Source organism: Mirounga leonina, unplaced genomic scaffold, assembly GCF_011800145.1.
Source record: "Mirounga leonina isolate KUSES-001 unplaced genomic scaffold, KU_Mleo_1.0 Mir_94, whole genome shotgun sequence".
Taxonomy (NCBI): Eukaryota; Metazoa; Chordata; class Mammalia; order Carnivora; family Phocidae; genus Mirounga; species Mirounga leonina.
The window spans coordinates 53,527,008-53,554,957 of NW_023270855.1; the positions used below are offsets into that span (position 1 = coordinate 53,527,008).

A 27,950-nucleotide genomic window follows, 5' to 3' on the forward strand; every position below is an offset into this window, starting at 1 on the left:
TTCCTTCCCCTGTGTGGTGTAGTGTGCACCCCCCGCCCCACCGTCTTTTGGGAACTGTCTTTTCAATGGCAGCCCTCACCTGCACAATAATCAAGCCTACATTTTAAAACTGGGTGGAGCCCAGACCAACCCTGGGATGCCCAGCTTACATCTCAAAGAGGAAAAAGCCTTGATGGATGGCGGCCCCCCAGGACTCCGGGGGGCCCTGCCCAAGTTCTCTCCTCTGCACAGGAGCCGGCAGATAAATGCAGACCACCCCGCTGCCCCAGGAAGCCAGAGGCAGAGTGGCCGAGGGAGCGCCCAGGGCTGGGTCCCCGAGTCCCACTCTCTCGGGACACGTCCACCATGGAGGAGGGGCTGGAATGGAGACCACTGGCTGCCCAGGCAGAGGGAGACAGAGGCCCAAAGGCAGGCAGACGATGTGAAGCGACTTTAATCAGCACCTTCAGATGGGGGCAGCAGGAGTGTCTACGTGTGGGGTCGCCCCTGGGAGCAGCCTGGGGCCAGCCCCTCAATTCCAGCTGTGACGTACTCCCCACCCAGGCTCCCTGAATCCAGAGGGAGGGTCCCGGCACCCCCAACCTCTCCGGGGCCAGCTCAGGAGCTCAGGTCCGGGTGCTGCCCGGCCAGAAGGACCCAGGTCTGAGGGCTGGTGCGCCAGCAGCTGCGGGGGTACATGTCCTCATAGCTGGCCCTGCTCAGGAACCAGCTGTGGTGGCAAGAGCTCATCCTCAGAGCAGTGAGGTCCTCCTGTCAGACAGCAGCAGGGACTCCTTCACAACCATCAGCAGCCCCAGCGGGCGCAGGCACCCCCGGGCACAGAGCCGGGACAGCACGAACAGGGAGATGGCAGCCACACCGGCACTGAGCACCACTGCGGGGGACAGACAGGCAGGAGTCAGCCACACAGAGAAGGGGCGTCTGCAGCCTATCCCCTCCCCAGGCCCCAGGAGTGGGAGGGCCTGGTCATCTTACCCGCAGCCGCGATAACCCCACAAGCACTCCGGTTTCCAGACTGGATGGAATCCTGGTCCCCAACGGGGCTCGTTGTGGCATTCCTGAGAGAAGGGACACTGTGCGGGGTCACAGGGGTCCCCGTGGACGTGGCAGTCCCTTCCTGGAGGGTCTCAGTTCCTGCAATAAGTCCAGGCATTCAGCAGCTGGGGAGTGGGCACTGAGGATGGGGGTGGGGTCGGACACGAACAGGTGTTCCAAATGCCTGGGGGGCCTTGGGGCTCATCTTCCACTGCCCCCACGGGGATGCAGGCACAGGAGAATACAAGCGTCCACACCCTAAGCCTGGTCACCCACCGGAAGGTGTCAGGTGTCCTTATCTAACGCCCAGCACTCCCCACCCCTCCAGGCAGGCGGAGGTCCCATGACACACACCACAGCCAAGCTCGTCACTGGAGGCGGGACAGTCCGGATGGCCATCGCAGAGCCAGGTGTGTGGGATGCAGGCACCGCCTAGCAGGCAGCGGAGCTCCCCCGCCGGGCAGGGCTGGGAACTGCAGTTGTGAACATTCTCCACGATGCCATCTGGGCAGTCATCGACGTTGTCACAAGGGCAGGGGCTGCCAGTGGGTGGCTGGCACTCTCCGTCCTGGGCACAAGGCTTGATTCCTGGGGTTACAAGGTCAGTCAGGTGCCAAACACCCACCCAACAGTGCTGCAGTACGCCCCTCCACCCGGCCTTCCAGAAACAGGTAACCCTAGAAAACCCACACATCCTAAAGACTCCCTGTTGTTAGCTCCACCTGCCAAGGACTGGCCCCCCTGAAAGCCCCTCTTCCCAAGGCCCCCGCTAAGTCCGCTTCCCCGTAAACCCACCTCTTCTTGTAAGTCCTGCCCATCCTCAGGCCCCGCCCCATTACCCCCCCCGCCTGAAGGCCACACCCCTCACACAGCACCTCCCCTCCCGCGGCCCCGCCCCCTCAAGCCCCGCCCCCGGAGCGCGGCTACTCACTGCACTCCTCCTCATCGCTGCCGTCGGGGCAGTCCTTGTCCCTGTCGCAGCGCAGAGTGAGGGGCACGCAGAAGCCACTGGTGCGGCACTGGAAGCTGGTGGGCGGGCACGAGCCTGCAAGATGCACACAAGTGAGGTCTGTGAGGCCCGAGTCGCGCCCCCCACTACCAGGGGCACAGTGGTTACAGACTGAGACCACCAGGAGGCAGGCCAGGTCCCAGGGCGTTGGAATGACACTGGTAGCCACCATTTGCTGAGGACCTACTCCGTGGGAGGCTTGGAGGGCAGGTTCTACTGCCATCCCCATGCTGCAGAAGGCACTGAGGAGAGAGGCAAGGCCCCGGGCTGCAGGGCTGGTGGCAGAGCCCAGGTATGAACCCAGGTCTCACTGATCCGAGTCTTTACCAGGCTTCAGGCCAGATAGTCTCCCCAAGAGGCCCTCCAAAATCCACGGTTAAACAGACTGGGGTACGGGCCATCTCTGAACCTGCCCTGGACCGGGCCCATGGTCTGGGTCAGCAGGGCCTGTTATATCCCACCTGCTTAGCCAATGGGAAACAGAGGCCCTGGGCAGAGGACCTACTTAGTTGCCAAGGGTTGTCCACTCACCTCCTAAATTCCTTCCAGATCCAACCACTTTCCTCATCCTGAATGTGCCATCTCCTCACCAGGCCCCGTCCCCATCTCCATCTGGACACTGGGGACCTGAGTCACATCATTCAGTCTCCTGCCCTTGCCCTCCCCTCTGCTCAAAACCATGCCCTGGTCCCCTGACCCTTTCACACCAAATCCCTATTTTGTCTATGTGGCCGTAAGGCCTGGCCCAGCCCCGCCGCCGTGAACCCTTCCTGGACCTCACCTCCTCCCTCCTTCTTCCTCTTCATCCAGCTCCCTCTGTCCTGGACTCCTCGCTCTTCTCCAAGAGTCCCGGCTCATTTCCACCTCAGGGACTCTGCCTGTGCTGATCCTTGGCCCAGTGCCTCCTCTCCTCCCCCCACTCTGCAACTGGTGATTCCTCCTCAGCCTTCAGATCTCAGCTTCTTTCTTGGAAAGGGTCTCATGCACCTCTCAGAGATGCCTGAAGCCCTGCCTTCCACTTACAACAATGGTCCTCAAACTGGTATCCACACAGACTGGACACTCAGTGAAGATAAGGGCCGGTACTGACTGCAAGCCCAGGGCGGTACAGATACAAGTCACACAAGGATCAAGGCTGTGTCCTGATTGAGATCTGAGCCTTCCTGGACCCCAGGTAGTGAGGCTCGGGCTACATGCTGATCTGGAGGAGCACAGAAGGGCCTAGAACGTGGGCCAGCAGGAGGGAGCCTGACAGACTGAGGAAAGGAATGGCCTTTAAGGCTCTCTTCCTGGGCTCAGTGAGGGGGGTGCAAATACCTGCTTGGCCCCAACCTAGTGGCACTCCAGTCGATCCTGGTACTCTTGCCACTTCCACCTTTACTCCGAGGGCCTGAGCTCCCAAACCCCCTTCTCTCCATCGCCAGTCCCTCCACAGGCCTCCAAGCCCAATGATACCTGTGGCCCACACAGTCCCTGAGCTTTTGAAGCCAGGAAGAGCTGTGGCCAGACCCGGAGCTGGCTTCCTTCCCTACCCACTTGGGGGGGGGGGGGGCGTCTGGCGGTCTCTGGGTGCGGCTTCCTCTCCAAGCCTAGCTATTCTCAGCCCTGCCAACCTCCAGACCTCCCTCCCTGGAGTGTGTTCTTCCTGGAAAGTGGGAGGCAGAGCACAGGAGACCAGGCCTCCTAGGGCTGTGGGGTCAGACAGGCATGAAAAGTGACCAGTGACTTTCCCTCCCAGCCTCAGTTCCCTCCCCTGTATAAGGAGCACGCTAGGAGTCCCTATCTCAGTGTCCTGAGGAGAGGAGACCACTTGTTGAGTTTGGTACTTGGGTAAAGTGAGTCCTGCCTCTTTAAAGGAACCAGTAACATTTAGCCTGTAAAGGCAGGGGCTTTGGGGTGAGGCAGGAGACCACATCAGACAGGAACTCACAGCTGAAAGGGAGGTCACCTGTGCCTACAGGGAGGTCACTCTATCCCACCCAGCTGCCTCTGGGAACATCAGAGAGGGCCATCAAGATCACTTAGGCCCAGGAGCAGGTGTCCAAGGGCCTGGGGTCACAGGGAGGGAGAGAAACCTTTTGTTCTCTAAGGCCAGAGGAGGAAGGCGCAGGGATGGGGAGGGCGGGGGCTGGTCGGCCAGGAAACTCAGCCATATGACCTCAGGGTCGGACAAGGGTGTAGGGGCGCAGCTGCTGCAAGAGGCGCCAGGTGACCGGCCATGCACAGAGGTCGGACAACCAGAGCTACAACGAGCCTTCCTGCCCACGCTGGGCTGAAGGGCGGCTTGGAGGTGACAAAGAGGTCCTCCAAAGCAGAGCAGGAGTGGGGTGTGAGCAGGGAGAGCCACCCAGGCGACCGTCCCCCACCGGAGATGGCTCGCTCACAGGCCGGGCTCCCTGCAGGCCAGAGTCTCCAGCCACGTGCCGGGGGAGTGTCCGGGACGAACACGCGGCACAGCCAATGGCGAGGCGCAGCCGGCGCGCGGGGCGGGACCGGGCCGCCCGAGGGGCGCGCGCGCGGGGTGCGCGGAGCTCACTCACCTGGGGCCTGGGCCAAGAACTGGATCGGGACGGGGGTCGGGGCGGCCTCCAGGCCCAGTCCAAAGCCGAGCAGCAGCCGCAGGGCCAGGCCCAGGGCCGCTATCCGCCGCACTCCGCCCTGCGCCATGCAGCCACTTGCCGCACCGCCCCCGCCCTGGCACTGACCACGCGCCCACGGGGCCTCGCTTTTATCCTCGCGCACGCGCGCCGCGGCCGGGGGCGGGGCCCACGCCCAGAGGATCCGCGGCGCCCGCGGCTAAGAGTACCGTAAACATCCGAATACGAGGGGACCCACAATATGAGGCTCTAACCCACTTTTCCCAGTGACAAGGTATATCGAAAGATGTTGGGCCCATTTGAAGTTAGAAACTGTGGGGATGTAAACGAACTCGTCGCTGTCTACTTACAGTATCGACTGTGTTGCATGCATCCTGCAGCAAATGTTACTATCATATTTAATATGGCAGCCATTCCCCTCAGGCAGGCTGCAGCCCCTCCCTCCTCCCCGCTTCCCTCGTGCACCCAGCTTTTTCTACCTAGCTTACTTTGACGTAGTGTCTTGATGACTCACTAGAAGGTCACCGCAGGACAGGAATGCTGTGTTGTTCCTGCATCCCCGGTGCCTAGCAGAGCGTCTGCCACAATAGTAGGCTCTTAAATATTTAGTGAATAAATGAACGAAACACTTCCAGAAGGCCCTGGCTTTCATCAAGGGTCCTGTCCCTCGCACCTGGATGCGCTCACCCACGCCCACTGCCTCCTGCAGCCTTCCTCACAGGTAGGTGGGTATTATTCTTCCGGAACAAGATGTGCAAAGGCAGCCCGTGGGCTTTCTCTTCTCATGCTCAACCAATAAGCACATAAAATGCAAACCTTCTAGCCAATCAGAGGCTGTATTTTCTTGAAAATAAATATTTTATAGATAGCTCTGCCTTCAGAAGAAGCAACGGGTCAGACGGCCAGCAGAACCCCAGACAAGTGGCGGTCCCTCAGTGTTAGGTATGCAAGCATTTACCACCACCACCACCACCCCCGCCGCACCCCCCCCCCGTTTCCTGGGAAGCAACACTAAAGCATCCAGATTTTTCCCACAAGGGGCTCTGTTTGCAGGTTGTTGGCAAGCTTCACTATTTGAAAATGTTGAAAGTTACAGCTGCTTTTGGACAGTGTATATTATATGTGTGTGTGTTGGGGTTTTTTGTTGTGTCAAAACCTCCCAGATTCCCCGGGGAAATGGGTAAGAGGCTAAGGTGTGCAGAGGCAGGTGGAAAGGTGACAAACAGGACTGTGCACTGCAGGGGTGGGGAGCGTCCCATCTTTGAGGCTCAGAGGTCGCGGGGGTGCAGGGATAAAAGCTGAAGCAGCCATGGATGTGTAGTAGTTAGGCAGACTCATCAGCTGCCAGGTTCAATTTCAGTGAGCCTGAGCTAGTTCTTGTCCTTCCATTCCTGTTTTTCTACCGAGGGGGAGTGGCACCAGCCATGACCTCACGGGATTGCTCCACGAAGGAGCTGAGATCCTGAAAGCGTTCAAAACAGTACCTAGCACGCAGAGCTCAGGTATCAGACCTCCTTCCCACCCCCACTCACTTGTGAAATTTCAAGTCTGTGCATAAGAACTATTCAGAAACCTTCAATGGCATATCTTACCTGCAGTCTGTGGAAGCCCTCAGGGCTGCCTTCCTTGTGCCCTCAGACTTCCTCTCCCTCCCAATCTCCTTTCTGAATCTGACTCAACCTTTGCTCCTATTAGAGTCCCAACTCCTCCAGAAAGCCTGCCCTGGGGGCTGCAGCCCAGGGTTTTCTCCCAGATGAGCTTTTAGCATTTATCTGGCCCACTGTGGGGCTCCAGGATACATCCTGGCTGGGACTGGGACCCTTTCCTGCCTTGCTCTGCGCTTCCAGAAAGCAGGGCAGTCTCAACACTCTGATCATCACACATCTCTTCTGCCTACTGAAGGACTGTGGGGTTCTTCCATAGGGCAGCCATGACACACGTCCACTTGAGGTCCCTACATGGCTCCCCATTCCCTGCGGCCAGACTTGGGTTGCTTCTTTTCTGGCTTTCACTCAACTGTTCATTCCTCCACAAGGTCCAGCCCCTTCCTTTCCTAGGCTCACCCCGCCTCGCTCCCCAGGCCCACATAGGAAGGTTTCTGGCTCAGGGAGGCCTTCCCTCACCTGTCCTAGGTGAGCCTTCCCTGGGAGTTGCCCTGCTGTCCTTGGTCACCCCCACCAAGCTGTAGGGTGCTCAGAGTCAGATGGGGGTGGCGGTGGAGGGGTGCTGGCCAGTGTCCTCATGAGCAACGGCAACAGGAGCTCTTGAGAAACCTAAGGGAGCAGCTTGTGTTCAGCCCTGCAGTCCTTCACCATCAGTGCCCACCCAAACACCCACAGGCCCTGGAACCCAGTGTACTGCTCTCTAGGTTAGCCAGGCCCCCAGGGAAGGGATGGTGACAATGCCGGAGCCCCTGGACCCCATGGCATCAGACTCGGTGCCCAGGGACAGCGTGCCACCCTGAAGCTCACGAACCCCTGCTCCCTCCCCTGCCCCTGGAGTGCTGGCAGAGTGAAGAGACTTCACCAGGAAATCCAGGTAAGCTGTATGGGGCTTCAAACGTTAGGATGGAAGTGATACTGGAGAGCCAGGTGTATTTGTCACAGGTTAGGTCGCGTTCTCCCAGGAAGGACTACCAGGAGGGGAAGCAGGCAGGTGGCCCTGAGGGCCCAGCCAGGTGCCCCTGGTGGGGTGGGGGTGCGCAGAGTCACAGGTAAGGCTGGTCTTTGGACAGTTCCCACCTCTTCATGGGAGGAGCTGGGGTCACAGCCTTCTTCCCTGTGGCAGCTGCAGCTGAGCTGGAAGGGAAAAGAGACTTTGCTTAGGGCCGGGTCTCCAGAGAGCAGCGAGGAGGGACCTGAGGGAGCCCACACCTGTGCCCAGCAAGACCACGCCTGCCGAGACTCTGGGTCTGCAGGCCCGAGTGAGGGTATTTCAGAGCGCCCAAACTCCTTCACCAGGGTCCCCCAAAGGGTCAGCCAACCCTTGCTGGGAGCTGGCCAGCCCCCTTCCTGCCCCAGCCCCCATGTGAACCCCCAGTCAACCTGCCCTGGCTCCTGAGCTCAAAGCCAGCCATAAATAGTTGGGCTCCTCCTCTAGCACCCCTTCCCACTTGTGGCCCCAGGGTGGACGAGCACCCCATTCCTGCTGCCCCCAAACAGGACACTGGCAAAAGGGCCAAGCAATCAGGCGACATGTGCCCACTGCTGTCTCCTCTCTTGGGTGCTGAGCACTTGCCACGTGGCAGGCCTGGCGTGCCCCAGCACAGCGCTAAGACCAGGCCATAGTCTAATGAGGCTGAGAGTCAAGTGCAATTGAAAAATACACCTTTTGGGGCGCCTGGGTGGTTCAATTGGTTAGGCGTAGGACTCTTGGTTTCGGTTCAGGTCATGATCTCAGGGTCCTGAGACTGAGCCCTGCATCAGGCTCCCCAGTGAACGGAAGTCTGCTTCCCCTCTCTCTCTCCCTCCGCCCCTCCCCCTGCTTGTGTGTGTATGCACATGCAAGCACTCTCTCTCTAAAATAAAAAAATAAATCTTAAAAAAAAAAAAGAAGAAGAATACACCGTTTGGCCCAGAGTGAGCCCCAAGGAAAGACACTGTGACGACAAATCCAAGGCAGGTGCCTCCTGAGACACCCAAGCCCCTGGTGCCTAGGGCTGGAGAGGCTTGCACACACGGTTAAGTCCAAAGGGAGAGGAGGCGGGCGGGCAGGCTCTCATTGTGGAGGACGCTCCCAGGAGCAGGGGTTCCAGGGCCTCCCACCCTCCCAGGAGTCTGAAGGAGGTGGAAGAGGCAGAAGCAGCCTCCCTAGGAAATGCAGGGCAAGTGAGGGAGTCTGAGGAGAACTGGGTAGTGTGCCAGTCTGGTGCTGGACTCTGGCGAATCAGAAGGTAACAAGGACCATTCACCAAGTTCTAACTATACAGCAGGCCCTACCTGGCCTCATCACCTTACAGAGCTTGTCACACTGCAAGCCCACCACCCCTGATTTACAGATGAAGAAACGGAGGCTCAACAAAGCCAAAACACTGGCTGCAGACCACACCATGAACTGGCTGTAGAGCCCAGACACCACTGGGGTCTGAGCAAACTGATTTGAAATCCTGCTTCTGCTCCCCACTAGCTGTGTGACCCAGTTAGGTCACGTGGCCTCTCTCTGCCTCAATTTCCTCTTCTCCAGCAGGGGCCATCACTGCCTAACTTGTGGAGAGGTAAGTAGGCAGGCATGGCATTGACTCCATTCTAAAACCTTACAGATGTTAATTATAAAGATTAACCTTCATAACAACTCTGCTATAGACCGAATGTTTTGTCTCTCCCAAACTCCTATGTTGAAACTGCAACCCCCAACATGATGGTATTTGGAGGTAGAGCACTTGGGAGGTGATTAGGTCCTGAAGGAGGAGCCCTCATGAATGGGATTAGTGCCCTTATAAGAGATCCTAGACACCCCTTAACCCTTCCACCATGTGAGGACATAGCAAGAAAATGCCATCTGTGAACCAAGAAGAGTGCCCTCACCAGACATGGAATCTGCCAGCACCTTGATCCTGGACTTCCCAGCCTCCAGAACTGTGGGAAATATGTTTCTGTTGTTTATAAACCACCACAGTCTATGATACTGTCATAGCAGCCAAGTGGACTGAGATAAACTCCCTAAAGTAGATATTGTTATCGTCCCCATTTATTTAAGAGAAGGCACCTGAGGCCAGGGACCAAACCGATTTTAAGGGGCCTGAGATTTATACAATTCTTTCTTTGGGGCGCCTGGCTGGTTCAGTTGGTGGAGAATCCGACTCTTGATTTCAGGGTCGTGAGTTCAAGCCCCATGTTGGGGAGTGCCTGGGTGGCTCAGTCGGTTAAGTGTCTGCCTTCAGCTCAGGTCATGATCCCAGGGTCTTGTGATCAAGTCCTGCATCGGGCTCCCTGCTCTGCAGGGAGCCCGCTTCTCCCTATGCCTCTCTCTCTCTCTCTCATGAAGAAATAAATAAAAAATAAAAATCTTAAAAAAAAAAAAAAAGCCCATGTTGGGTGTGGAGCCTACTTAAAAAAAAATACAATTCTTTCTTTAAGAAGAGTACAAAGAAGATGTGCGGTGTGTGTGTATATATACACATACATAATACACGTATACACACAGAATGGAATACTTTTCAGCCATAAAAAAGAAAGAAATCCTCCATTTGCAACAACATGTATGGACCCTGAGAGTACTACGCCAAGTGAAATAAATCAGAGACAAATACTGTAGGATCTCACTTATGTGTGGAATCTAAAAACAAAACAAAAAACCAAACTCAAAGATACAGAGAACAGACTGATGGTCACCAGAGGCAGGAGACAGGTACGGGGTGGGTGAAATGAGTGAAGGGGGCCAAAAGGTACAAACTTCCCATTATAAAATAAATAAGTCCCAGGGATGTACTATACAGCATGGTGACTGTAGTTAACAATACTCTTGCATATTTGAAAGTTGCTAAGAGTAGATCTTAAAGGTTCTCATCACAAGAAAAAAATGTGTAGGGCGCCTGGGTGGCTCAGTTGGTTGGGTGACTGCCTTCGGCTCAGGTCATGATCCTGGAGTCCCAGGATCGGGTCCCGCATCGGGCTCCCTGCTCGGCAGGGAGTCTGCTTCTCCCTCTGACCCTCCCCCATCTCATTCTCTCTCTCTCTCAAATAAATAAATTAAAAAAAAAAAAAGAAAAAAACATAAATAAGACTTACTGTGGTGATCATTTCACAATGTACACAAATATCAAATCTTTACATTGTACACCTGAAACTCACATAATGTTATATGTCAATTACGCCTCAATTAAAAAAAAAAACCACTACAAAAACAACACCTGGTCTTCTCCCAGAGCCCTTGATGGGAGCCTGGAGCTTCATTTGCTTTGTAGGAAACACTCCCCTGGCTGAGGCCCAACCCCTACCCTGGGCTGGGTGGGGATTCAAAGAGCTCTCCCCTGAAAAGCCCCGGAAGCACAGTTCCTGACACAGCTGATGGCTCAGTAAGTGGGACCTTGAAAAGCACAAGCAAGAGAAAGGGCTCGTTTCAGGCTGTGATGTCCTCACCTCTCTGCAGGCTTGCCTGACGCCAATACCTTCTGTGAGGACATGACGATTGAGGGCGGCATGGCTTCCCGGCGGCCATCACGAGTGTAATAGTGGTTGCTGGAGAGCTTGTGGCTGGGGCCCACAGGGAGCTTGGGAGGAGGCTGAGTTCTGAGGGAAAAGAACACCACCATTGAAGCTAACAGAAAGCCACTTTTTTAAAAAAGATTTTATTTATTTATCTGAGAGAGCGTGAGCATGCTCGCACACACCCAAAGGGAGGGGAGGGGAGGGGAGAGGGGAAAGCAGGGCGGAAGGAGGAGGAAAGATTCTCAAGCAGACTCCACCCTGTGCACAGAGCCTGACAGGGGGCTTGATCTCCAACCCCAAGATCATGACCTGAGCAGAAATCCAGTCAGACGCTTAATTGAATGAGCCCCCCAGGCACCCCTAATAGAAAGTCATTCTTTCTGGCTAGGCTGGCCTCGGCCGCCTCAGTCACTGGGCTGCAGGCCAGGGGAATCCCTTGGTGAAGGTGCTGGAAGGCAAGGCCTAGATATGCGCCAAATGTATGGAGGACCTTTTCTGAGGCTTCTCAGGGAAGGGGGCAGCCCAGATTGGACACCCAGGCCTGTTCCCACCCCACCATGGCCCAAAGCTTGCATCTGGCCTCACTTCCACCTGCAGGAGCTCAGGAAATGAAGAGGCCAGGGTCTGAGGCTCTGCCCACCTCATATCCAGTAGTCACTGTATAAATGCTTGGGCAACAGCCCCAGACTTAGCTTATTCTGAGGGTCTTTGTTTTCAAAGGCCAGGCTCCAGAATTCCTGGGTTTCTGGTTATCTCAGGAACTCTCTGAAAAACCTTACTGGGATCAAGGCTTATTACTCAAAGAGCACCTTGTCCTCTGAGGTCCCTGCATTTCCTGCCTGGTCGCCAACACTATAGCCAGAGCTGGGGTAGGGGGTGGGGGTAGACGAGTGAATAGAGCTCTGTCCTGGGTTGGGCTAAAACCTAGGGTGAATTTACAAAGAAGCCAGAAGCCTAAAATGGAAACACTAACCTCAAAAGAAGAGAAGCCTCCCTGGAAAACACAGCAGAGAGGAAAGGCCGAAAAAATAGAGGAGAAATCTTAAAATCATCAGGTTTTCATTCAACCATGTTTTAAAATAATTTGTCTGGTAACTGTTTTGCCAGGACTCAAGTTTTTCTTAAAACAAGTGATAGCCATTGTATTAAAAAAATGAGAAATATACATAAAAATATAAAAATTTAATATTAAAACCAATATCCTTTGGGCACCTGGGTGGCTCAGTCGGTTAAGTGTCCCACTCTTGGTTTTGGCTCAGGTCATGATCTCAGGGTCCCTCCGTCAGGCTCTGCACTCAGTGTGCGTCTGCTTGAGATGCTCTTTCTGCTCCCTCTGCCCTGCCCCCAGCTCACGTGTGTGCACACACTCTTGCTCTCTCTCTCTAAATAGGTAAATAAATAAAATCTTTAAAATAAATAAATAGGGGCCCCTGGGTGGCTCAGTCATTAAGCGTCTGCCTTTGGCTCAGGTCATGATCCCAGGGTTCTGGGATAGAGTTCCGCATTGGGCTCCCTGCTCTGCGGGAGGCCTGCTTCTCCCTCTCCCACTCCCCCTGCTTGTGTTCCTGCTCTCACTATCTCTCTCTTTCTGTCAAATAAATAAATAAAATCTTTTTAAAAATAAATAAATAAATAAAAGCAATATCCTGGGGCACCTGGCTGGCTCTGTGGAGCGTGCGACTCTTGATCTCCAGGTTGTGAGTTCAAGCCCCACGTTTGGTGTAGAGATTACTTAAAAATAAAATCTTAAAAAAAAAAAAAAAAGGCAATATCCCATGGGCAATTAGAATTTGCTTAACTTCTGGAGTGCAGATGACCCCCCCCGTGGGTGTGGCCATAGCTTTCTGCCACCTAGCAGAAGGGTTAAGAATCACGTGCCCAGGGCGCCTGGGTGGCTCAGTCGTTAAGCGTCTGCCTTCGGCTCAGGTCATGATCCCAGGGTCCTGGGATCGAGTCCCACGTTGGGCTCCCTGCTCGGCGGGAAGCCTGCTTCTCCCTCTCCCACTCCCCCTGCTTGTGTTCCCGCTCTCGCTCGCTCGCTCTGTCAAATAAATAATCACTAGGGGGCGCCACTACCCTAAAGAGCTTGGAAATTTAATAAACGGGTTTCCTCAACTGGCCCACCAATTACCCTGGATAGAAAGCAACTTCAAACTTCTGATATTTGGAATTAGTTACAACAGGTAGGCATTCACATAAATTTGGTTATTCAAATGCTAGTTGTCTTCCTTTCATGCTAATCCTCAATGGCTGCCTTACCTTTGCCTACTCCTCTGACTTCCAATATACGGCTATCCCTCCTTTGCGCCATGTGTTGTTCCAGCCACACTGGCCTCCTTCCTACTTCTGGCTCTGTCGGGCCTCAACAGCCTTGGCGTGTACTGTTCCCTCTGTCCCAAATATTCTTTCAATAATTACCCTTTGGCTCCTTATTATTCAGGTGATTCAAACGTCAATCCCAGAAAAAAAAGACCTTTCCTGACCACCTGACCTGAGGTAGCCACCCTCCAGCTTACTCTACTTCATTTTGTCTTCACAGAATTCCAGAATACTTCTTACCTGTTGCGTTTATTTCCCTACTATGTTTCACTCTTCCTAGAACTTGAGCTCCATGAAAGAATGAGGATAGTAACTTTTCTTGTTGGTGCTGGTATCCCTGAGGACATGGCAGGGGCTTGGAAATATTAAGTAATCTTTGGACATAAATGAGTTTGGAATCAAGACACTTCTGGGTTCAAATCCCAGCTGTCACTTTCTAGCTTCTGAGTGACTTTAAGCAAATGATTGTCTCGCTGAACCTCGCATTTTTTTCATTTGTAGCTTGGAGAAGATAACATCAACTGGCAGGACCACACTGAGGACTGAACAGCTACACGATCCCCGCGCTGAATTCATGTCTAACCTCACTGTTCCACGCGCAGCCGGCTCTGAGTACAGGAAAGTTAAAAGCAAACCTCTGCTTCCACATCCTGCCAGGGACCGGAGGCAAGATTCCGGCCTAGCGCAAAGGGGGTGTGACGGAATATGAATTTTGTTCTTGATGTAACAGTAACAGGACAAGGACGGAATGTGGGCAGCGAGCGGGGCTGGCTCACCGCTTGGAGATCTCCTGGTAGCGCAGCTGCAACTTCGTCTGCAAATCGTGCTGTGGGAGGAGAGGAAGGAGGTCAACCCGCAGGGCACTCGAGGAGAGGAGAGGGCGAGGGAACAGGGGCATCCCAAGGGTGGAGAAGGGAAGGTCGGCGATGGTACAGGGATGGTACAGGGATATGGGCCCTGGAGGTGAAAAGGAAATCTAGGGCCGGGGCCACAAGATACAGGGCTAAGAAGGTCCCGGAGTAGGCCAGAATGGGTCCAGGGCTGGGGTGGAGGTGGGTGTGTTGGCTGAAGGAGTCACGGGTTAGGGGTCCCGGGCTGAGACACGGATTCCGGCCTAGGGGGCTCTCGGCACTAAAAGCCTCAGGCCCAAGGGTGCAGGAGGAAGGGGACTAGCGGGAGCGGGTCCAAGGCGCACGGAGCCCACAGCCCCCCCTCCCCGCCTCGTATGGCCCTTTCAGCCCCGCGCACCCCGGATGCCCAGTTCCGCAGCCGCTGGATGAAGCGGGTAGCGGACGCCATCTTCCGTTTGCACTGAAGGACGGTGGCGACTCTCTACCGCGAGGGCTGCTGGGAAGAGCGTTGATGGTCTCGCGAGAGCGGGAGGGGCTAGAATGTAGTATAAAAGGTCTTCTCGGAGCACGTGACCCCTCTCCGCCAGACCGCCGCCGCGCCGCCATCATGGACACGAGCCGTGTGCAGCCCATCAAGTTGGCCAGGGTGAGGTGGGGGTCCTGATTTGGGGGCTGGGATGAAGAGAGATGGGGTGTGGGGGGTCGGGCTCCCCAGGTCTGATCCCAGCGTCTCTCCGCCAGGTCACCAAGGTTCTGGGCAGGACCGGCTCGCAAGGACAGTGCACGCAGGTGAGCGCGCTGGGGGGGACGCCCCGGGATCGGAGCCCTGTTGACTGCCTGTCCAGCTGTACCCTGAGAACCGGAGCCCCTATATCCCAGGGCTCCCGGAGTGCCCCGAGACCTCACTAGGGCCCCGCCCACCGGGTCTGAGCTCCGTCGACCTCACTCCCCAGGCTCTGACGTTGCTTTTTCTCGTGGCTTAGCCCGTCCTCCGACCTCTTTGTGGCTCCACGCCCTGCCGAGTGTGCTCCCCTCCCGAACAGGACCAGAGCTGCAGCTCTCCCTCCTGGTGACTGTTTTGGCCGCTCGAGAATTTTGTTCTCCACGACTTGGCTCTCTTGGGCTTCTTTCCTGGCTCGGCTCTGCCTCCCAGACGGAGTCCCCTTTCTAAGTATTTCTGGGCCGGTCCCAACACGTCCTCTGAATCGAAACCTGCTGCCCAGCCCGCGGTGCTTATCCGCGGCTGACCCTAACTCGTTTGCGTCCTCCCGATGGGTCCCGTAGGTGCGCGTGGAGTTCATGGACGACACGAGCCGCTCCATCATCCGCAACGTGAAAGGCCCCGTGCGCGAGGGGGACGTGCTCACCCTATTGGAGTCAGAGCGAGAAGCTCGGAGGTTGCGCTGAACTTGTGGCTGGTGAGTGCGGGACAGGGGTGGGAAACAGCAGGCCCATTAGACCCTTGGTGGAGGTAGGGAGTCTTCGCCAAATCCATGGGTGAGAGGCTCTTGGGGTGGGAAGTGTAGAAAGAGTCCACTGAGATTTGCGAGATGGGGGTGGGAGTTTGCCAGTTGCTGGGTGTCCCTTCAGAATCTCATGTTTGGGTCTGTTTACAGGGTCCTGGATGTCTGGGTCGACCACTTGGCTCACAGGGATGATCTGCGATTGTTAATAAAGCGTTTATGTTGTATGTAAACTCGGGATCTTGTCTCGCTGTCACTAGGCTTATAAAATCTTCCAGACGGAGCCCCTCCCACCCTTTGTCCTCCAGTGACTTGGGGGGAGGGGGAGCTATGTGTATGGGTCCCCAAAACAAGACACAAGTTGAGTTAGTAATGTTTTATTCTGGAATTGGGTGGACTCAGGGGCCTTGTCACTTTTCAGCCCCTTCCTCACCCTGCTGGTCCAAGGTGAGCCTCTCCTGAACACTGAGCCATCCAAGCCTTTCTCTTGGCCCAGGGCTAGCATCTGGATAGCAAACCCTGGCCCCTGCTGTGCCCCAGAGGCTGGGGTGGAGGACGGAACAGACTCTCCCAATCCAGGTCCAGGGTGCCAGGCTGCTCACTGAGGCTGGGGGTCTTCTCTGTGGTCACTGCATTCTCCTTCACCAGGCACAGCCGTGGGGGGCTGAAGGGCTGACTGGGGAGAGAGGTGGGGGAGGGGTCCTGTCAGTCACCCGTGGGCAGGATGCTAGGGTTTCTTTCAGTCCCTTCACTCAGGGATACTTGACCTGATGGAGGTTTTGTCCCTCTACCCTGTGATCACACTTAAGGAGGAACTCCACCTTTTACAGCGGAGCCAGGCTGCCTGGTTTTGAATCCGCCTCTGCCTCCATCTGACCTGGAAGAGGCACCTCCAGCTCTCCTTCCCCACATCTCTACAGGAGAGTGCAGGATGACAGGCTGATTGGATGAGTTTAATTAAGTAGTACTGAGAACAGCCTGGCACTTGTTTTATAAAAGAGAATAAGCCGGGGCGCCTGGGTGGCTCAGTCGTTGAGCATCTGCCTTCGGCTCAGGTCATGATCCCAGGGTCCTGGGATCTAGCCCCGCATTGGGCTCCCTGCTCTGCCGGGAGCCTGCTTCTCCCTCTCCCACTCCCTCTGCTTGTGTTCCCTCTCTCTCTCTGTCTCTCTCTGTCAAATAAATAAATAAAATCTTAAAAAAAAAAAAAAAAGAATAAGCCTTTCTCCCTTGGAGGTAAACTGAGTATTCTACTTCTGGCTTGGCCCTCCCTCCTTCCTCCCTGCTTCTGGCAAACTCTGGCTTGCAGGGAGCCTGCACCCCACTTCCCCTCCCTAACTCTGGAGGGTCCCTTATTCTTTGGTGGAAGCCTCTTGGAGGCAGTAGCGGGAGTCCACTGACAGGGAAGGTCTGAGCTAGGTCTAACAGCTCTAGTCTGATCTTAGGGCACTTCCCCTCTGGAGACCTCAGGCTCATGTAACGTGGAGGTGTGTCTCACGGGTATTTTGAACATCAGATCCTAGCCACGTGCAAGAGTTTCAAACCCGGGTTCCCAATCCTGGCTGATTCCCCAGGGGAGCGGAAAGGGAGGCCTCCTTCCCGGGGCACACTTGGTATCCTCTTTGAACCCAATGTGCAGCTGGGAGGCTTGGTTTCCCCGGGCTAGGGGCTGCACTCACAGGGGGATCAGGCTGGCCCGAGCTCAGGTGGGCATGCAGCAGAGCGGCCACCTCGTCCTGCTCAGCCTCCAAGGCAATGGCCAGGGCACTGGTGCCCTCCTGAGGGACAATGGGGACAGTCAGGTCCCTGGACCAAGGCATGGGTACCCTGCCATCCCCACGTCAACCCCATGGCGGCTCACATTGTCCAGGAGGGCCGGGTCGCAGCCTGGTTGGGCCAGCAGCAGCCGGACCGTGTCCAGGCGCCCATACTCGCTGGCACACATCAGCGCTGTGGCCCCATCCACATCCTGGGCATTTACATCTGCCCCACATGCCAGCAGGGCTGCCACCATGTCCTGGCGGCCGTGGCTGATGGCCAGCATGAGGGCCGTCTGTCCTGTCTGGGGAGGAAGAAGGGGACAGGGCTGGGGAGGGCTCTGGAGAAAGGGAGGTCAGAGACAAACCCAAAGTAGAAGTGACTCTAGCAGACTGGGACCCAGGGAAGAAATGTCCACGTACCTGGCTGGCCTTGGCATTAACGTTGCCCATATGGAAGAGTCTCTGAACCACGGCTATGTCCTCTTCCCGCCCCACAGAGGTGAGTGCAGCCAGCATGAGGGCTGAGTAGCCAGCCCGATTCTGACGGTCAACCTCACAGACCCCTGGGAGAGTGGGGGTGGGGGGTAGTCAGTCAACCAAGAAGCTGACACCCTCAGCCCGGCCTGGTTTACTTCGCCCCCCACCATGGGTTCTGAGGCTGTTACCTAACTTTTGTCCCTTCCTCTGGAACCCTTTCTCCTCCAAGCCTGTGTTACAAATTGAGTTGTGTCCCCCCCCCCCCCAAAAGATACAAAGTCCTACCTACCCTGTACCTATGAATGTGACCTTAATTGGAAATAGGGTCTTTGCAAATGTAATCAAGTTAAGGTGAGGTCATTATGGTAGACCGTATCCAGTGTGGCTGGTGTCCTTAGAAGAGACACAGACAGGCAGAGAAGAGAAGCTGCCATCAGCTACAGGATGCTAAAGATTGCAGGCAACCACCAGAAGCTAGGAGAAAGGCATGGAGCAGATTGCTTTGCTCTGAACTCCTAAGAAGGAACCAGGCCTGCCAACCTGGATTTTGGCCTCCTGAGCTACAAGAAAATGAATTTCCATTTTCTTAAGCCACCCACGTTGTGCTACTTTGTTACAGCAGCTCAAGGAAAGGAGCACTGTGGTTACTGGCTGTTGCCTGTCCCTCACAGCACCTACTCTGGGCCCAGTTACCAAAGTGACTGATGCTGTTGTCCCCCACTGTTTGGAAAGTTCCACGAGGCTACAAAAGCTTGGGGAGGGGCGCTTGGATCAGGGTCATGGAGTGGATGCCCCCTATAGAGAGGGACTCAGACAATGGACTGGGGAGAAAAAGGGTTAAGGAGTATCTAAAGGAAGAGGGCGGGTTTCCTAGTTGTGTGACCTGCCCTCTAGGTGCTCACTGCTTCCACAAGCTTCTGTGACACTGGTGGAGTGTGCTGGGTGAGGAGGGGCACACAGGAGTAACCAGAGTCGGGTCTCTGCAGGCTAGCAGGACACCCCCCACCTGCCCCTACCCTCTCCTTTCCCCTCCCCCGAGGCCTTCCTAAGCCAAAGGATCACCTCACTTGATTTCCTCACCTAGTTATGTTTTGTTGTGGCCCTGATCCCGATTTGTAATTGTTCCATGTTTTTACTTGATAATTGTCCATCTCCACTCCCCCTCTCCCCACAAGGCACAGGCTCACAGCCATACCCTCATGCGAGCTTGCTCATTCATTCAACCATCACTGTGTTCCGTGCTGGGGCCTGCCACACAAGTAGGGTGAGGTAGAGGAGGGCCGTGGGGAGGAGTTTGAAAGGGGACATAAACGAGTAGTTAATGACAAAGGGTGAACAAGGAAGCAAGGGGACTGGGGGGCGGGCAGTAAAATGGAGGCAGGGGGAGCAACAGACAATGGTCCTGTGAGGGCCAAGGGTTGTTAGGGCCAGGCAATTGGAGAGCCGAAATGTTGAGAGGAGAGAGAAGAGACGAGACTGTGGAGGGGGCATGGTTACAGTGACATCAAGATCTTGGGGTGACTTTACAAGTGTAAGGCTGGGGGCACCTGGGTGGCTCATTCGTTGGGCATCTGCCTTCCGCTCGGGTCTTGACCAAGCCCCGCATGGGGCTCCCTGCTCAGCGGGAAGCCTGCTTCTCCCTTACCTGCTTCTCCCTTACCTGCTCCCCCTGCTTGTGTTCCCTCTCTCGCTGTGTCTCTTTCTGTCAAATAAATAAAATCTTAAAAAAAAAAAAAAGTGTAAGGCTGATGTAGGGCAGAGGCCAAGGTGATGGGAGGATGGGGGTCAAGGAACTGAGAAGCTTGGAGGTAAGAGTGATGCTCCATGAGGATACTGAAACTGGTGAGGGTTCCTGTGCAAAGGAGAGCTGGCCCCGGGAGGGAAGAGTGATCTCACTTTGGAGGGAGAAGCCAGAAGAGGCGGTGGAGGGAATAGGGGTCTGATCAATAAGAGGCTCCAAGGTAGGGCTGAGGGAGGAAGGGGAAAAGTTCTGGAGGTGGAGATGAGGGGCAAGGATACACAGTCGCGTCCAGCCCCTGCGTGCCAGGGAGGTGAAAGGAAACAGCCCCTATTTGGGGAGTACATTAAGGTCTCAGGGCCCTGGGGGAGGGGAGGGACATGGCAGCAAGCAGACAGAGGCAGAGGGAATGATCGATGTGAGAACTAGAATGCCCAGGGCAAGGTCTGGGGAGTTGGAGCCCAGGGGGTGGGGTGGGGGGTTGAATGCAAGGAGTAAAAGGTGTCCATGAAGGCTTGGGCTTCTTGTGACTGACCGCCATGCCTGCCTGCCCCAGTCCCCAGTCCCCTTTAAGGCAGATGCCTTGAATCATGCATTGTCCCCTCCTCCCAAGCTTGAGCTCCTGGTCCAGCAGGTCACCAAGATCTTCAGGGATGGGACAGACCTGTGTGTTTGGGGGCAGTGGGGTCAGGGAGGAAACAGTGGGACCTGCCTTGACCTGCAGTGAGAGTGAGAAGCCTCCAAGGGCAGGCCCCAGCAGATACTGGACCTGAAGGATGACACCCAGGAGGGCTCTTGGTGGGGAGTTTGTCTACTGTACTGTCCCCTCTGCTGTGAGTCCCATGGGGAAAGTAGCTGTATGTGAGTGGCCCACCCCCACCAGCACCATACTAGTATCTAGTAGGTTTTTAATACATGTCTGTGGGCTCAGGGACACCTGGGTGTGTGTATCTCAGCTCCAGAGGGGGAAAGTTGGGGCAGGAAATGAGCAAGCAAGTGGCAGGGGATAGAAACGTGTAAAATGGAGTCACTGCAGGATGTGGGGGTGGAGGACAGGGCACAGTGGCCCAGCCTGGGAGGGTGGTCAGAACCCTGACCAGTGGGAGAGGCAGGTGGCTGGGTATTGGGGCCTAGGACTGAGGTGAGCATCAGGACTGGAGATTCAGGGACAGAATGCATGGTGACCACCGACTGGCCTCCTCCTGCGTGCCTGGCGCTATTCTACACCTGTTATTACAGCTGCCCAGGGAGGGTGGTGGTGCATCCCATTTCCCAGATGAGGAAGCTAAGGCTGGTGACACTAAGTAAGTCCTCTAAATTTAGGTCTACCTAACTTTAAAACCGGGTATTCTGGCACCCTGCAAAGTGAGAGGCGGGTGTCGGTAGAGCTCAAAGTGGAGAGATCTAAAGGCCCTTGACAATCTCCCCAGGACACCAGGATCCTCTGACCCTGGAGGAAGGTGCTGACCGGTATCCAGCAGCAAGCTCGAGATGGTCAGGTTCCCGTGGGACACGGTGTAGTGCAGGGCTGTGTTCCCGTTGCCATCTGCCAGGTTCACCACGTGCGCCAGGAGCTCAGGTCCCAGGCGCGCCACCGCTCCCAGGACCCCAGCCACGGGCTCTGCCTGAGAGCGCCGCTGGCTGGACACTCGAAACCACTCCTGGGCCACTAGGCGCGCCGCGCCCTGCCGGGACCGGAGGAAAGACGTCAGAGATGGTCCGGATTGTGGTGGCAGGGAGGGCGTGGGGGCGGGGCTAGGAATCGAGGCGGGAGAGGATGGTCGCTGCTTGTCTGAGGGGGTCCGTGGGCCGCACCCTTTTGCAGGAGGGAGTACAGCCAGTGCGGGTCTCAGGCTCAAGCCAGCGGGGGTCCTCCCCTCTGGGAAAGAGCCTGTGGGAGAACCCAGAGTGGAGGAAGGCGGTGAGCGCTTGCCTTTGCGGAGTATGGGGGTGGGCCTGGGGCTTGGGGCGCACCCTTTTGGGGGAAACAGGGAAAACTTCAGCGCTATCCCTGGGCGGAGATCCCTTTGGAGAGCCTGAGATCAGTGGAGGTCTAAGCGCCAAGGGGTGGAACTTGGGACCGCCCCCCCCAACTCTACGAAATCCTATGGGCTTCCCCTAGAGGGCGTCAGGGGAGGTCCCCGATGGGGCCCGCGACTCCATGTGTGAAGGGCTCTCGCTGGCACTCACGCCATCGCGGGCGATTCCGCGGGGCCGGCTCAGCTGCCGCTGCAGCGCTGTGCACGCCTCCTTCAAACGCGGGCTCAGCTCGCACCTATCAAGGTGGCCGGGAGAGGCTCAGGAGGCTCGGGGGGGGGGGGGGGGGCGCGCAGGACAGGAAAGAAAGCCCCCGTCCCCACTCCGTGTCCGTAACGCCGCTCACCTCCCCTGCGCACGAGGCTGAGGTTCTGCCTCTGGCTCCGGCTGGGGCTCCGGCTCGGGCTCGGGCTCGAGTTCGGGCTCGGGTTCGGGTTCGGGTTCGGGTTCAGGCTCGGGCTCGGGCTCCGGTTCAGGCTCGGGGTCCAGGGCATCCTTGCCACTGTCGTCCCCGACATCCCTGCCGCTGCCATACCCGGACGAGCTGCTCCTTGGAGGCTCAGGAGCACCGTCCTCGCTGCCGCTGTCGCTGTCACTGTCGCTGTCGTCCTCGCTGGATGAGCTCTCGTACCTGGGGGCAGGGTGGGAGGCGGCCGCTGAGCCTCCCCTGTGGGCTCATTCTTGCGTCCTGCGAGGTGGGAGTGTCTGTCCCCATTTTACAGAAGAAGAAATAGGCTTTCCAAGACCACACTGCGAGTCAGGGGCAGAGCCAGGATTCAAACCCCAGTCTATGTCCCTGCAGATGCTGCCATGGGGAGGGGTAAAGTGCTCACTCTCCGTTGAGGACCCCAACAAACTGCAGGCTCTTGGGTCCTGGACTGGGCTGGGCGCCAGGTGTACCATCTCTCCTCTTCATGATGGATTTGAGGATGCCTGGCGGGTCAGATGAGGGTACTGAGTTCGAGTCCAGAAGCCATCAAGCCAGGGCTTAGGCAGGGGTTGAGACTCACCCGCAGGGGCCACGGCTCTGTCCCCATCCGTGGGTCCCGACGGGTTCTCCTGACTCAGGCTAGGGGCCTCGGCGAGGGTCTCGGTCTGTGTGGCCTTCGCGGCACAACCCCACGGGGTCTGGGTGGCAGCCTCGCGCGGCTGGGGCTGGGCCGCCGCAGCTGCCTCCTCCTCGGCAGCCTCGCGGGCCTCCTCCAGCTGGCGCAGCCGGCAGCGCAGGAGCTCGCTCACCCCGCGCTGGTGCTCCAGGCTGGCGCGGAGCAGCTCCAGCTCGCGCTCGGCGGCCTCGGGCAACCCCAGCAGCGCCTCGGTCACCCACGCGTCCGACTCGAGGGTCTCGGGGACCGCGTCTACGCTGGCCTCCCGGGCCTCCGGCACCGCCTGGGCCCTAGCGTCTTGGGTCTTGGGCACCGCCTGGACGCCAGCCTCCCGCGTCTGCGGCGCCCCGTCGGGGGTCCCGGTTGCGTCGGGGACCTCGAGTGCGCCCTCACTGCGCCTAGAAGCCGGCCCGTCGGGGCCATCGGCCCAGGGACTGGCCCTGGAGCGAACGCCGCGCTCGGAGGTGGCGAGGCGCTCGGTGAGGCGCCGCAGCTGGGCTAGCTTGTCGGGGCGCGCCTCGGCCTCCCCGTCGGGCTCCGGCTGCCAGCGTCCAGCCAACAGCCGCGCCTTCTCCGCACGCAGCGCGCGCACCTGCTCCTGCAGTTCGGGCAGCGCGCGCGCCTGGTCCTCGAGCTCGCGCAGGCGCCGCAGAGCCGCGGCCATCTGCTCGCGCACCAGCTGCAATTGCGCGGGACCGGGAGAGGCGGGGGCGGGGTTGGAGGCGGGGCTGGGGGCGGGGCTGCTGCGGCCAGATCCCCGCGGGCTGCGCGGGATGGCGCGGGCGGGGCTGGGCGCGCGCTCGTGCGCCTGCGCCAGCTCCAGCCGCCGGCTGGTTTCCAGGAGCGTGTGCTCGACGCGCGGGTTACGGACGGGTACGCACGGCGACAGCGGCGGCAGCAGGAGCCCCGAGGGCGCGCCCGGGGAGAGTGCGCCCGATGCTCCCCCATCGTCACTGGCCAGGGATTCGCTGGACGTCCAGGCGCCTGGGCTTCGCGCGCCAGCTAGGCCCGCCCGGGGTACACGGGGGCGACGCGGGGGCGGGGGGCCCGGGGCGCGGCGGGGGGCGGGGCCGCGCTCCAGCTCCTCCACGTACTTGAGGAAGTCCAGGTCCAGGTGGAAGCCGTACGGCGTCTCCACTGAGTAGGGCGAGCTCGGGCTGCGGGCGCCCGCGGTGGGGCCGGGGCCCAGGCGAGGGCCGCCCAGGTCTGCAGGCATGATGGGGTGTTATGGGCGTCAGGCTGGGGGAGGGGGACGACCCGGGAGAAACTGGACAGATAGAGCTCGTCCCCGACCGCCGCAAGACAGTCCTGCAGGGCTCCACCTGCAGCAAACCCTGTACACATGCCATTGCGCACATGCATGCCCGAGGACCAAATGCCTATCTGCACCAAACAGTCAAGCAATCCCACCCACCTACTATGTGCCAAGCACTTTTCTAGGCGCTGGGGACACATCAGTGAACAAGACAGACAAACCCCTGTCCTCTTATAGGAGACAAATAAACATGATCATTCCAAATGATGCTTAGGGCTAATAATAATAACAGATGAAATACAGAATAACTGGAGAAGGTGCGTGATTAGTTGTCAGGGCAGGTTTCCTGTGGAAGGGACTTAAAAGCCGAGCACTGAAATGACGAGGAGGAAGCAGTTGGGGACAGAAGGTTCCTAAAGGAAAACAGAGCAAAGGCCCTGGGATATAGTGAGCAGGGTGGGCAGGAGTTAACAGTGAGGTGGAGGTGAGGGTGCCCGAAACAGAGTGAAAGAAGGGAGAGGAGTAGAAGAGGCGGGTTGGGACCAGATCGTGGGGGGCCTCCCTGGTCCACAATGAGGCGTTGGGATTATATTACACATATGATAGGGCACAATAAGCAGGGTTGAAGCAGGGCTGTGACATTTCCAATGGACCTTTAGAAAGGGCTCTCTAGCCACATGCACAGGTGGGAACCACAGGTGGGAACTACATGGGCACCAAGTATCAATCCATGCACACACATGTATCCCACTTTGCACACTCACCGGGCAGGTTCTGATTCAGGGCAAACTTGGCCATGTTTTCTGAAGTAGCTGCAAGACACACCCTGGAAAATGTCCCCAGAGGAGTTGAGGATGGAGCTGGCCCCATCCCTTTAGAGTCAGCCTGGACTCTAAGTAAGTAAACAGACTCCCACCCACCCTCCCACACACATATGTCCTGTCCTCCCTGCTCCCTCAAGAGGCCTTGAAACTTTGGAATGAATGAATGTGGGCATCTCCACGTACAGGCCTCAGCCTGCTGGGGAGGAGGGGGCAGGAAGGGCATCAAGAGGATAAGGGAGGAGAGTGATCAGAGAACATGAGTAACTGGGTGTGGGGGCAAGGAAGGGTCATTCCAGACCTGCCAAGTTGTGTCAGTCCCAGGGCAAAATTAGAAATTGATACTCAAAGGGATGAGGTGTGAACCTTCAGAAGAAGAAGGTGAGAGTTGGAAGCCCTTCATGGGCTCATGAGAAAATCATCTGGTCAGATTCTGCATATTAAAAAAAGAACAAACATAGGATCATTTGAATTCTTTTCTCCTTAGAGAAATGCAAACAAAATATAATTGTGCATCTGAGTTTTTACCAAGTCACTTGTGAGAGCCTTATGGGAATGATGGAGAGGTTGTGGGCCAGATGCACCAAGGATACAACTCAATGGATACCGATCTCCCTAGGATGTCTCTAGTGGAGTGCCACGGTGTTCTGCTCCTGGCTTGTAAGAGTCTGTAATGGAACCATAAGTACCCAGGTTGTCAGAGCTGTGGCTATACGTGGGGCTGGGAGGACTCTTCAGGAAACATGACGGAGGCTCTAAGAAACTGAGGGAGACTGGGCCACATCTCATGTGATAATTAACAAGGACAATCAGAAAGCACGGTAGGAAAGATGGGGCTTTGAAGAGCCCACATGAAAAACCTTCGAGGAGGAGAAAGCAGCTTGTCTCGAGTGCCTACTGTATGCTCCACCTGATTAAATGCAACCCCCATACAATCCTGCAAGGAAGATACTATCATTCACATCTTCCAGATTGCGAAACCAAGGCACAGAGCAAATAGGTGAGCTGTCTGTGGGAAATGCCCTCAGATTGGGCTCTGCCCATCTTCCAGGGATCCCTTGCCCACCCAGCCTCACCATCAGGTGCCTGCCAGACCCATCTGTCCTCTCCCTGACCCCGTGCTCAATGTGCCAACCACCTGGCAACCTTTGTCATCACCCCCCTCCAGCCTCCCGCACTCCTGATGACCACCTGTGTGGCTAACACTCACCAGCCATTGAATACCCCCTGCTCCACTGCTTGGGGGACTCTGCCACTCCCGACCTATGCCCCTAAAACCTCCCTCACCCCGAGGCAAACAGGGCCCCTTCCAGTCCTGAAGCAGCTGTTTCCTGCCCCCTCACACCGGCTGAGAGGGGCAGGCCAGCAGGGCAGCCACACAACTTGTTTTCAGGAAACTGCCAGGGAAGAGTTGTGTCCTGGAAAAAAACCTGGGCTGACTTAGGGGTCTGGGCCCTGGGATATAGTGAGCAGGGACACGTAGGGGTCTGGGTCCCACAGCCAGCAGTGTGACTCAGTGGGCTCAGCCCCCTCCTCTGGTGACCTGGTCACACCCGAATTTGAGGCCCTGGGAACTTAAAAAACAAACAAACAAAAAACAGCGGTGGGCCATCCCTAAGATCCTAATCAGCTAGAGCAGCTGGGCCAGGCGCTGGGCTAAGTAATAACAACAACAATACTTTTGCCATTTACTATGGGTCACCCTCTACTATAAGCAATTTATGGCTATTGACTTAAAAAGAGAAAAGATCCTAGCTAAACCCTCTGAGGGAAGTTTTCTTATCATTATCCTTTACCCCACTGCACAGATGGAGAAACTGAGACACAGAGAGATTAAGTGGCCCTTCCGAGGTCACACATAGGCAGCGGCAGGATTTTAACTCAGGCGGTTTTGCCAGTGTTTCTGCATTGGCCACCCACTTGATGGCCTTCTAGAAGCAGCCCTCCCCTCCAGGGCAGGGGCAGAAAGCCGGAGGGGGTTCATCCCTCCCTGCCTGCATCCCTGCCTATCCCTGCGTGTTTCCCTAATGGGGGAAGAAGCAGGCCCACACCGCGGCGGCTCCAGGGTCTGCAGCCTCACCAGAATGGGGGCGCGGCTGCCCTCCCCTCTTCTCTGCTCCCTGCGGGAGGTGTCAGCTAGATCGGATCCTCTGCCTGAGACCCCCTCATTAGGCCATCAGAGCCGACGCCGTACGCCCCCACTCCCGCCCCAGGGTCTATTTCGGGACTCCGAGTTGTGATCAGGAAACCCGAAGGGTGGGGGACTCGGCGGGTAGTGCGGATCCCAGTCCTGGGGATAGGGGTTTCTTCCCGGCTTGAGGCACCGAATGGTAGCACCCCCTACAGTTGGGGCGGGATTCTCAGACCCCTGACGTGTGGGTGGAGGCTGATGATGGTGGGAGGGGGAGATACTCATGTACCTCCCACCCCCAACACACACACACACACACACACACACCCACCCACCCACCCACCCACCCCCGGGAGGGCCTCGTAGAGACAGAGCAGTTTCCTGCAGGAAACGCCGCCGGGCGGTTCCATCCGCTACCCATTGTCTGCTGGCCCGGGGGCCGTCCGTCCCTCCCCCCAACACCGTTTCCGTATCACCCCCCACACCCAGGTCCAGAATGAGGGGCTGGAACCAGGTCCCCAAGCTCTGCAGGAGCGACGCTGGGAAAGTCCCGGAGTCGGTTGGGGCGCTAGGGGGCGAACAAGCCGCCCACTTGGCTCCTAAGGGCGGGTGAAGGGCGATCTCACGAATCCAGAGTCCCCAGCTCTGCTCACTGCCCACCTGGGGCTCCCAGTGTGGGAGGGGTCCCAGCCAGAGGACACGAAGCCCGCCCCATCGCAGGGCACTGAGCCCGCAGGAGGCGCAGTACCCCTTCCCGGTACGTCCCCTAATACCCCCCAGAACCCCCATCGGTGGCCCCGAAAACTGGCGCATTACCTGAAGCCGCAGCCCCCGCCGCGCCCGCACCCGAGCCCGCCCCCTCGAAGCTCGGGGACGGGTTATCAAGGCCTCGACCCTAACTGATGGCCACGCCAGCCAACCAGCACCCGCTGCTTTCCGAGCTGTCCAATGGTGACGGGGGTGGGCGGTGCTGGCCCGGCCCGAGTGTGGGGCGGGGCTGGGGGCGGGGCCTGAAGTGACTGTCCTCGTGCGCCTACTGGCAGAGAAGGGTAGATAGGGGGCGGGGGCGGGGGGGGGACGGCCAAGTGCCGCCCAGCGCAGGACTAAGGAGCTTGGATTTGATCCACTGGGCGCTAGGGAGCCATGGGAAGACAGCAAGAGACTAACCCGATGGGATTTGTGTGTTTGGAAGATCCTTCGTGTGG

The 27,950-nt window shown here is 57.2% G+C and overlaps 4 protein-coding genes across 4 annotated transcripts; 1 reads left to right on the forward strand and 3 right to left on the reverse strand.

Annotated features, from left to right (window-relative positions):
* Positions 1-415: 415 nt before the first annotated feature.
* CD320 (CD320 molecule) lies at positions 416-5,055 on the reverse strand. The gene is made up of 5 exons (XM_034998424.1): positions 4,585-5,055; positions 1,967-2,080; positions 1,390-1,623; positions 976-1,134; positions 416-874 (listed from the first exon to the last, which is right to left on the reverse strand). Exons 1-5 carry the CDS (start codon positions 4,709-4,711, stop codon positions 732-734), a joined length of 777 nt encoding a protein of 258 aa, XP_034854315.1. The 5' UTR covers positions 4,712-5,055; the 3' UTR covers positions 416-731.
* Positions 5,056-7,174: 2,119 nt separating this feature from the next.
* On the reverse strand, positions 7,175-14,556 carry NDUFA7 (NADH:ubiquinone oxidoreductase subunit A7). Its single transcript, XM_034998425.1, has 4 exons — positions 14,355-14,556; positions 13,883-13,932; positions 10,719-10,868; positions 7,175-7,439 (listed from the first exon to the last, which is right to left on the reverse strand). Exons 1-4 carry the CDS (start codon positions 14,403-14,405, stop codon positions 7,349-7,351), a joined length of 342 nt encoding a protein of 113 aa, XP_034854316.1. The 5' UTR covers positions 14,406-14,556; the 3' UTR covers positions 7,175-7,348.
* On the forward strand, positions 14,518-15,656 carry RPS28 (ribosomal protein S28). Its single transcript, XM_034998426.1, has 4 exons — positions 14,518-14,603; positions 14,699-14,746; positions 15,242-15,375; positions 15,574-15,656. Exons 1-3 carry the CDS (start codon positions 14,565-14,567, stop codon positions 15,362-15,364), a joined length of 210 nt encoding a protein of 69 aa, XP_034854317.1. The 5' UTR covers positions 14,518-14,564; the 3' UTR covers positions 15,365-15,375; positions 15,574-15,656.
* A 125-nt stretch (positions 15,657-15,781) lies between these two features.
* KANK3 (KN motif and ankyrin repeat domains 3) lies at positions 15,782-27,601 on the reverse strand. The gene is made up of 13 exons (XM_034998423.1): positions 27,562-27,601; positions 25,143-25,282; positions 24,916-25,047; positions 24,558-24,619; positions 22,443-23,744; positions 22,266-22,365; positions 21,779-22,063; positions 21,586-21,670; positions 20,864-21,080; positions 17,601-17,743; positions 17,282-17,482; positions 17,100-17,198; positions 15,782-16,096 (listed from the first exon to the last, which is right to left on the reverse strand). The coding sequence occupies exons 4-13, from the start codon at positions 24,589-24,591 to the stop codon at positions 16,019-16,021; spliced, it is 2,544 nt and encodes an 847-aa protein (XP_034854314.1). The 5' UTR covers positions 24,592-24,619; positions 24,916-25,047; positions 25,143-25,282; positions 27,562-27,601; the 3' UTR covers positions 15,782-16,018.
* Between the last annotated feature and the right edge of the window lie 349 nt (positions 27,602-27,950).